The sequence below is a fragment of the Lissotriton helveticus genome, chromosome 8 (assembly GCF_964261635.1).
Source record: "Lissotriton helveticus chromosome 8, aLisHel1.1, whole genome shotgun sequence".
In the NCBI taxonomy this organism is placed as follows: Eukaryota; Metazoa; Chordata; class Amphibia; order Caudata; family Salamandridae; genus Lissotriton; species Lissotriton helveticus.
In genome coordinates this window covers 1,621,241,334-1,621,250,959 of record NC_136069.1, presented here as the reverse complement: position 1 = coordinate 1,621,250,959, position 9,626 = coordinate 1,621,241,334, and the positions used below count along the sequence as shown (strand labels likewise).

Here is a 9,626-nt window from a genome sequence, read left to right as displayed (position 1 = left end):
CGATGGATTTGGGCCCAGATCTTTTGACTGGGGGAGTGTGTGACATTGATCCACATTCAGTCCATCACTTGTTGTTTTTTGCAATTGCCGCCCTAAGTGCGCTGGGGATGCCCAGACGTGGGTCCCAGGCACTCCACACCACTTGGAGTCAAGCTAGCCGGGCTGAAGAGAGGTGTTACCTCGAAACCGGTCCGGTCCTCGGATGCTTGATTCCGGTCTGGGAAAGATATGGCTGTTGTAGTTCGGACTGGACTGTTCCCATGGGGCAACAGGGTCAGAGCTGATTTGCATAAAGCCATTATCTGACCCAGGGTGGTGTGGAGTGCAAAAAAACGATGGATTTGGGCCCAGATCTTTTGACTGGGGGAGTGTGTGACATTGATCCACATTCAGTCCATCACTTGTTGTTTTTTGCAATTGCCGCCCTAAGTGCGCTGGGGATGCCCAGACGTGGGTCCCAGGCACTCCACACCACTTGGAGTCAAGCTAGCCGGGCTGAAGAGAGGTGTTACCTCGAAACCGGTCCGGTCCTCGGATGCTTGATTCCGGTCTGGGAAAGATATGGCTGTTGTAGTTCGGACTGGACTGTTCCCATGGGGCAACAGGGTCAGAGCTGATTTGCATAAAGCCATTATCTGACCCAGGGTGGTGTGGAGTGCAAAAAAACGATGGATTTGGGCCCAGATCTTTTGACTGGGGTAGTGTGTGACATTGATCCACATTCAGTCCATCACTTGTTGTTTTTTGCAATTGCCGCCCTAAGTGCGCTGGGGATGCCCAGACGTGGGTCCCAGGCACTCCACACCACTTGGAGTCAAGCTAGCCGGGCTGAAGAGAGGTGTTACCTCGAAACCGGTCCGGTCCTCGGATGCTTGATTCCGGTCTGGGAAAGATATGGCTGTTGTAGTTCGGACTGGACTGTTCCCATGGGGCAACAGGGTCAGAGCTGATTTGCATAAAGCCATTATCTGACCCAGGGTGGTGTGGAGTGCAAAAAAACGATGGATTTGGGCCCAGATCTTTTGACTGGGGGAGTGTGTGACATTGATCCACATTCAGTCCATCACTTGTTGTTTTTTGCAATTGCCGCCCTAAGTGCGCTGGGGATGCCCAGACGTGGGTCCCAGGCACTCCACACCACTTGGAGTCAAGCTAGCCGGGCTGAAGAGAGGTGTTACCTCGAAACCGGTCCGGTCCTCGGATGCTTGATTCCGGTCTGGGAAAGATATGGCTGTTGTAGTTCGGACTGGACTGTTCCCATGGGGCAACAGGGTCAGAGCTGATTTGCATAAAGCCATTATCTGACCCAGGGTGGTGTGGAGTGCAAAAAAACGATGGATTTGGGCCCAGATCTTTTGACTGGGGGAGTGTGTGACATTGATCCACATTCAGTCCATCACTTGTTGTTTTTTGCAATTGCCGCCCTAAGTGCGCTGGGGATGCCCAGACGTGGGTCCCAGGCACTCCACACCACTTGGAGTCAAGCTAGCCGGGCTGAAGAGAGGTGTTACCTCGAAACCGGTCCGGTCCTCGGATGCTTGATTCCGGTCTGGGAAAGATATGGCTGTTGTAGTTCGGACTGGACTGTTCCCATGGGGCAACAGGGTCAGAGCTGATTTGCATAAAGCCATTATCTGACCCAGGGTGGTGTGGAGTGCAAAAAAACGATGGATTTGGGCCCAGATCTTTTGACTGGGGGAGTGTGTGACATTGATCCACATTCAGTCCATCACTTGTTGTTTTTTGCAATTGCCGCCCTAAGTGCGCTGGGGATGCCCAGACGTGGGTCCCAGGCACTCCACACCACTTGGAGTCAAGCTAGCCGGGCTGAAGAGAGGTGTTACCTCGAAACCGGTCCGGTCCTCGGATGCTTGATTCCGGTCTGGGAAAGATATGGCTGTTGTAGTTCGGACTGGACTGTTCCCATGGGGCAACAGGGTCAGAGCTGATTTGCATAAAGCCATTATCTGACCCAGGGTGGTGTGGAGTGCAAAAAAACGATGGATTTGGGCCCAGATCTTTTGACTGGGGGAGTGTGTGACATTGATCCACATTCAGTCCATCACTTGTTGTTTTTTGCAATTGCCGCCCTAAGTGCGCTGGGGATGCCCAGACGTGGGTCCCAGGCACTCCACACCACTTGGAGTCAAGCTAGCCGGGCTGAAGAGAGGTGTTACCTCGAAACCGGTCCGGTCCTCGGATGCTTGATTCCGGTCTGGGAAAGATATGGCTGTTGTAGTTCGGACTGGACTGTTCCCATGGGGCAACAGGGTCAGAGCTGATTTGCATAAAGCCATTATCTGACCCAGGGTGGTGTGGAGTGCAAAAAAACGATGGATTTGGGCCCAGATCTTTTGACTGGGGGAGTGTGTGACATTGATCCACATTCAGTCCATCACTTGTTGTTTTTTGTTAACAGTGATGTCAGCACAAGATAGCTTTGCCACCGCCATGTTCTCGCAAAATGAATGTGCAATGTGCCGGCTGCAGAATGGCAGTCTCAGAATGAGCAGTGGAACGGGTGTAGCCAGCAAGAGAGCACGGACCATGCACGCTGATGCTATCTTTGCGATAAGTTCATTGGTGAAGATACTGGTGTATCTAAGGGGGTTGCACACTGCAACATATCGGTCAAAGGCCATAACTGAAAAAATGGAGGTTTCCATTGACAGAGAACATGCCCAGAAGAACATCTGAGTAAGGCAGGCAACAAAGCTGATGTCTGCAGCGTTAAACCAAAACAGACCAAGCATCTTAGGAAGTAAGGAAGAGGAAAGAACTAAATCAGACAGAGCCAACTGGGCAATTAAAAGATACATTGGCTTGTGGAGAGACACCGCTGTCTTTATAGCCAGCAGAATAACACCATTTCCCAGAACAGTGACAATGTACATGATACTCAGTGGTGCAGCAAACCATATGTGGAACTTCTCCAGTCCAGGGATGCCCATCAGGACGAGGGAAGATGGTGTGAATCGAGTGGCGTTGACTGATAACATGAAGCTCCCTTCATTATTGGACAACTGTTCTGGAGCCAGAGTCCCTGTTTGGATACAAAAACATTTGACATACATGGCTTAATCAGCTGACACATTTTTTTGTAACAGTTCTGGTAAACATAAGATTGCTGAAAGTTTTTTTTTTACTTCTAGCAGGCAGATATATGACATTAGAACTGAGGGTGGATAAGAGTGTAATGCAGATTTCCTCTGCTCACTTCAATGTGTCTTACACAACATTCCCCTTTTAAATCTAAATTCTAAACTCAAGGGTGTTGGTAAACAAAAATCTGAACAAAGATAACCTCTCTTCTGAGGCCACTTCCTCGACAGCTTGTTCCCTATTTTAGGTGTGCAAAAACTCTCATAACTTTGTAACACACACAGAAGGATGTATTATGAACGGTTGAGTCATAAAGAGTGGAGATGCAGAGATGCAGGTTAGAATTTGATGAGACCCATAACTCCTCACATAGGAATGAGAGTGACACAGTGTCTATTGGATATGATGGCTCCATAGGAGGATCAAAACTTCAATAAATTCACAACCATATAAAATGTAATCAGTACAGTATTCAACCACCATATTTTTTTCCACTGATATGGGTTTCTCACCTCAAGTTCAGCTGCAATTATGTCTATTATGGTGATTCTTCAATAACAGTCAGGGGTGGTAGAATGGAAAATATGAACACTGGAAATGTATTAACAAATTTTCAGTACATGGTTCATGGGATTTAATCTATACTTGATTTGCATATCTCTAGAGTGGTTGGTGGGTGAAAATCATTAACCTGGAATGCAGCCTGAGGAATTACCTGTCGCTAAAATGAAATCAAGCATTTATTCCATCCATTTGTTCTTTGTTGTAGTAGATGCACAGATGTAGTAGATGCACAGGGCTCTAGTTATATATCAATAATGATACCTAAGTAAGCTAAACGTTGCTTGGGCTTGCTTACACTCAACTTTTCACAGAACCTGGCCATGCTGTTCAGGCAAGACTGTACATATTGGGGCAGAACTAAGGGCCCAATGTATATCTTATGGTATATATATAATGTTGCACCTATCCCTCCTAGATAATGGTGCCCACCCAATTTAGATGCAGGTTCCACCGTAGGTCTGTCTAGGGCAATGGCTACTCCATCACCACCATAGCCAAATCTCAAATGTCTGTATGCCTACCCAATTAGGATTAATTTGAAACTATGGAAAAGGTTAATAAAAGGCATCCTCATCTTTTAGAAAGTTGACCGTCCCACCTGTGAAAACTTCTGTCGTTGGATTAACAGACAGAACGAGTATCGTAAATTCACTAACACCACATCTGATAATAGTGTACCTTTCCTGGACCTCAGGATTAAACCAGCTGGGGGCCAGTTGAGGACAACACTTTACAGAAAACCCACTGACAGGAACAGATTATTACTTTATAGCAGTCACCATCCATGAGCTCTCAAAGATAACTTATTGTTTGGGCAATTCCTACACATTCGTAGGAATTGTAGTTCGATCACCGACTGCAAAACTGAAGCAAAAATCCTTGCCAACAACTTAAGACAAAGAGTCTACCCACAGCACCACATCATGAAATCCACGAAAAGGGCCAGGAACAATCACCATGAGGCCCTATTGGAGGTGGCCCCCAAAGAACCAGAAGACACTCTTACATGTCTTACCTCTTTCACCCCGGGCTCCAGTCGCATTAGAAATATCATCAAAAAACATTGGTGCATCTTGAACACTGGGTCATTACAAATACCCACACCAAGATTCGCTTATAAATGTACGAGGAATCTGAAAGATATTCTTGTAAATACGCGACCTAAGACCCAGAGAACCAATGATCAGATACCTATTTGGGATCTCCCACCCGTACAGGGCCATTATCCCTGCAGCTCATGCTCGGTGTGGTGCCAAACAGCTCCCACAAAGGAGATTGAACCATCTGACACCTTTACTTGGTGCCTCACCAAAGACACCAACTGTAACACAACCCAGTGTATCTACATGATCACTTGTCTCTGCCAACTGAGATACATAGGCTATGAGAGCCGTCAAGACAAGGATCACAGAACACAAAAGCAACATTTGTCGCCAACGAGTTTCTACTAAGATGTGCGCACACTTTAAAGACTTAGGTCACCCACCAGATACCGTTTGGTGGGTGGTACAAGAAGCCCACCCCCACATTACACAGAAAGCCTTATTTAGGATAGAAAAAGATTGATACACCATCTATCCATTGATTAACAAGGATTGAACGATGAAACCCCCTGGGGGGCCCTGGGTTGATACCTATATATGTCTGGCAGTTTGAACACACTATCATGTACTTAGGAGTACCACTGGTACCATACCAACCCCTTATACGGGTGCTATACTGCTTTAATGTTAATGTTCATGAGCCATGTGAATGACTGCCTCCACTACTGATGGTCTTTACACTTTACTATTGTGTCAGACCATATGAGCTGAATATCCATTTCATTTCCGGTCCGTGAGACAGTGACACGCTGCTTGGTGACATCTTGACCAACCAGATTGTTTTTACGAGGATTAGAATCAGCACAATGTGCCCCTTCCCCTTTTACATTACAACATATTCCAATATGGCCACATGGTCACCGTTCCTACCCACTTGGATACTTCCTGTACTCATGTTGAGAAAGGTAAGCAGTCCATCTACTCCACTTACGGTTTGACACTGCCCCTGCCCACCGCAAGGAACTGATGAGTATAAAAGTGCCTCACCGGCGCTGCTCTTTATCACCCGGTTCTGTCAATAGGGGGAGGTTGTCCAGTGCTGTGCAGTGACGCTGAGTTTATGTGAGTATGGTTGGCGCTAATGAGTACCGGTGAAATAATCCTCCTGAATCTGCAGCTATGCCTATTAGTGAGTTTTAATGGCTGACACGGCAGCTGCCTGCACACCCAGACGCACGCTGCCTTTTAAAGGAGCAGGTTTACTGTTGCACCCCATTTAAGCATGATGGCATGGTCCCGCACAGCTCGTCTGACACGCCACCTCGTCCTGGATAGTGGCAATGTGGTGGGCAATGTGGGAGTATCCTTCACTGTGACCCTGGCTAACGGGGATCATGTGCCGGTGATTGCATTGCTGTGCTCTGGGTGGCTCACATTGCCCCTGGGTCCCAGGGTCCCACCCTCAGTGGGCTATTGATTGATGGCAGGATACCCCTCTATACTTGGTTATGGTAATCTAACAACCTCATTGGTGCTTCCCTTTAGGACACTGTACCTAGATGTGTCACAGCCCCGCCGGACACTGTTGAGGCGTGGCTATCAGAGCCTTAGGGTGAGTTTTATTGACCTTTGTGAGCTACTGCTTTTTCCTGAGAGGAGCTACATTTTAACATACTTTATGTTTATGATATCACGTGTGTTGCCTGCCACTTCATCACTGCAAGTGACACTGCGAGTCACCTGTGCACATACTATGGGTCACTACTATTGGAGAGCTACATTGTATACGTTGCCACTGATGCCTATGTTAATGTATGCTTTTGTTTTCTTTTAGATTACCATCAACACTTTATAGGTACTTTTCCTATTGTAACGTGGTAGGTAGGTTGGTCCAGTACTACCACTATGTGTAGATAGTTTGCACATGGTCCTGATGAATTGCCGTCTGATCCTTAGGACGATTTAGGCAAGAAACATGTTGACCCTATTAGAGTAGAGCGCTAGTATCTTGAATCATTATTTCAGATAAGTTGCCACTCTTTTTTCTTTTTAATCAGGTGGGAGCCATCCCATTAAATTTGTTTATTGAACTACCCAACCTGTTTTAGCCTTCATCCTCCTTACATCAAATCCTCACTTTCCCAGGCCCCTCACTCACACCTCACCAAACCACAAGGAACGAAAGATCTCCGCAAAAGAGCCTCTCTTGGGTGCCCGTCGGGTATTGCAGCACCAACCCGACGAGGTGCAGGTCCAGTGATGAAGCATGACACCTAGCTGGCTGGGTGTTTGAGGGCCCTAGTTCGGAAGGGAGGAATCCCCCTCCCGACTACTCGCTGTAGGACTACATTATCCTCGGACTATTCTCATTGTACAAAGGACATAATTTGTTCCTCTTTTCCGATGGATAACATATCTGGCTGTGAAGCCATTGGCTTCAAATTGTCTCTTTCATCTCGCCAGACATGTACTGGACTTCTTGTCTACAGACCACCTGGTCCTATCAGTACGTTTTTTGAAGATGTACAGGCCGCACTTTCTGTTCCCTGCATGCGCTCAGCGCACTGTCTTCTGCTGGGGGATTTTAATTTGCATATGGACCTGGCAGCGGATCCAAATGCTGTTAAACTCCAAGACGTCGCGGCACTGCTTGGCCTTGTTCCTTATATTGATAGCCCTACCCATAACAAAGGGCATATCTTAGACCAAATTTTTTCCACCAAACAGATAGAAGTATCACCCCCACTTCCAGTGTTATGGTCTGACCATTTTTTAATACATTTTGATGTCCCTTATCACATTACAACAGGGCAGAGAGGACAGAGTAGTGTGACGCGACGATCAAGAGCTTTCCCCCGCATTTCGGTGGAAGCGATGACCGACGCTATGCGTCTTCATCCCTGCGAGTTCACTGACGATCTGGAGTTAAATCTGGAGGCGGTGCAGACGTGGCTGACCGACAGATTTGATGAACTGGCTCCTGTGAAGACAGCCAATTCAGCCTATCATTTAGCCTCTGCTCCATGGTTTACCCCCTCACTAAGAAAAATGCACCAAGAGTGTAAAAAAACTGAAAGACTCTGGCGACGAAAATATGAGTGTGAGGATAAACAAAGATATCGGGACATGATCAAAACTTATCATAAACATATCGCTGAGAGCAAGCAAAGTTATCTGGAACGTAGAATAGACGAAGCCAGCAATACAAGTAAAGAACTATTTAAAATAGTCAAGGAGTTTACTCTACCTGCTGCCTGTTCTCCTTCCCACTCTCATTCTGAAGAGTGGATAAAGCAACTTTCAGCTTTTTTTGCCCAAAAAATCAAGACGATTCAGGAGTCTTTCCCTGTTCTAGACCCTACAACGTCAGCATACAGATCCACTCTTCCCTCTTCGAGTGAAGATATTACGCCCTTTTTTTCGGCTTTCCCTCAAATGACCTGTTCAACCTCCTATGATCTTTTATCCCGGCTTCAGTCAGGTTCTCCTATGGACCCTTGTCCGGCTAAATTCTTGGGCAGAGTGGCTTCCGCTGTTAATAGCTTGCTGAACCCTCTGCTGAACCTTTCTTTGTCCACGGGAGTGGTTCCCCCGGCATGGAAACATGCGTTGATTTTGCCACTAATCAAAAAGCCTACTTTAGATCCCCTGATGCATGCTAATTACAGACCGATATCCCTTCTCCCTGCTCTAGCGAAGGTTGTTGAAAAACACATGCAGCTCTCGATTACCAACTATATCGAGAGCAACAACATCCTTCATGACACACAGTTGGGTTTTCGTGCTAATTATAGCACGGAGACAGCCCTTCTGGAGGTCACTGAAGCTATCAGGGAGACTCTCGATCTAGGGGGTAAGGCTGTATCAGTCATGTTGGATCTGTCGGCGGCTTTCGACACCGTCCCACATGACGGTCTCCTTTTAAGACTCCGGGAGATCGGGTTTCGTGGGACGGTGTTGGACTGGTTCAGATCTTTTCTTTCGGACCGCCGACAGGTGATCTGGGCACCACCGTTCTCCGCTGAAATGCCGCCGCTAGAGGTGGGGGTTCCCCAAGGGTCCATTCTGAGCCCCACCCTTTTCAATATCTATATGGCCCCTCTGGCGGCGGTGGCGGAGGCTTTTGGTGCCCAGGTCATATCCTACGCTGACGATACCCAGCTCCTGTTCACGTGCAGGAAGGGAGAGGCGTTTGATGGGGCAAAAATCAGGGACTGCCTTAGTTCTGTCTTTGCGTGGTTCCAACGGCATAGCCTAAAATGCAACTCAGACAAGTCTGAGTTGCTTTTCTTCGGCTGTGCTCCTGATCCATGCTGGAAATCATGGTGGCCTCAGGACATGTTTCCTCCCGAGACAGTATCAATGCAGGCCAAAAATCTTGGTGTGATCTGTGATGTTGACCTGTCCTTTAGATCCCAGATCAATGCACTATCAGGGAAATGCTTTAGCATCTTGAGGACGCTTAGAAAATTCTTACCGATGCTATCACTGCAATACAAGAAAATTGTAGTTCAGGCATTAGTAGGATCACGATTTGATTATGCTAATGCCTTGTATGTGGGACTGCCGAAATATCTGTTGGCAAGATTACAGATAGTGCAGAATTCGGCTGCAAGGGCTATCTTTGGCCTTCCACGTAGAGCCAGAGCCTCCAATGTGCTCAAGGAGTTACATTGGCTCCGTATTTCTAAAAGAGTTATTTTTAAAACTCTTACTTTGGCGTTTAAGGCCCTTCACTCTGTAGGCCCTGAGTATATTAAGAAGAGAATGGCTTTTTACGCACCAAGGAGGATGTTGCGGTCGGCTTCATCTGCCACAATTGTGGTCCCGCCTATCAAACGCGCCCGGATGGGTGGTCGGTCCTTCCGCTACTTAGCGGCCCTCCACTGGAATGGGCTCCCGATCTCTTTGCGGAAA

General features: G+C 47.3%; 1 protein-coding gene across 1 annotated transcript; it reads right to left on the bottom strand.

Annotated features, from left to right (window-relative positions):
* Positions 1–2,387: 2,387 nt before the first annotated feature.
* Positions 2,388–2,999, bottom strand: LOC144774023 (olfactory receptor 52E4-like). The gene has a single exon (XM_078659058.1). The coding sequence runs from the start codon at positions 2,997–2,999 to the stop codon at positions 2,388–2,390; it is 612 nt and encodes a 203-aa protein (XP_078515184.1).
* Between the last annotated feature and the right edge of the window lie 6,627 nt (positions 3,000–9,626).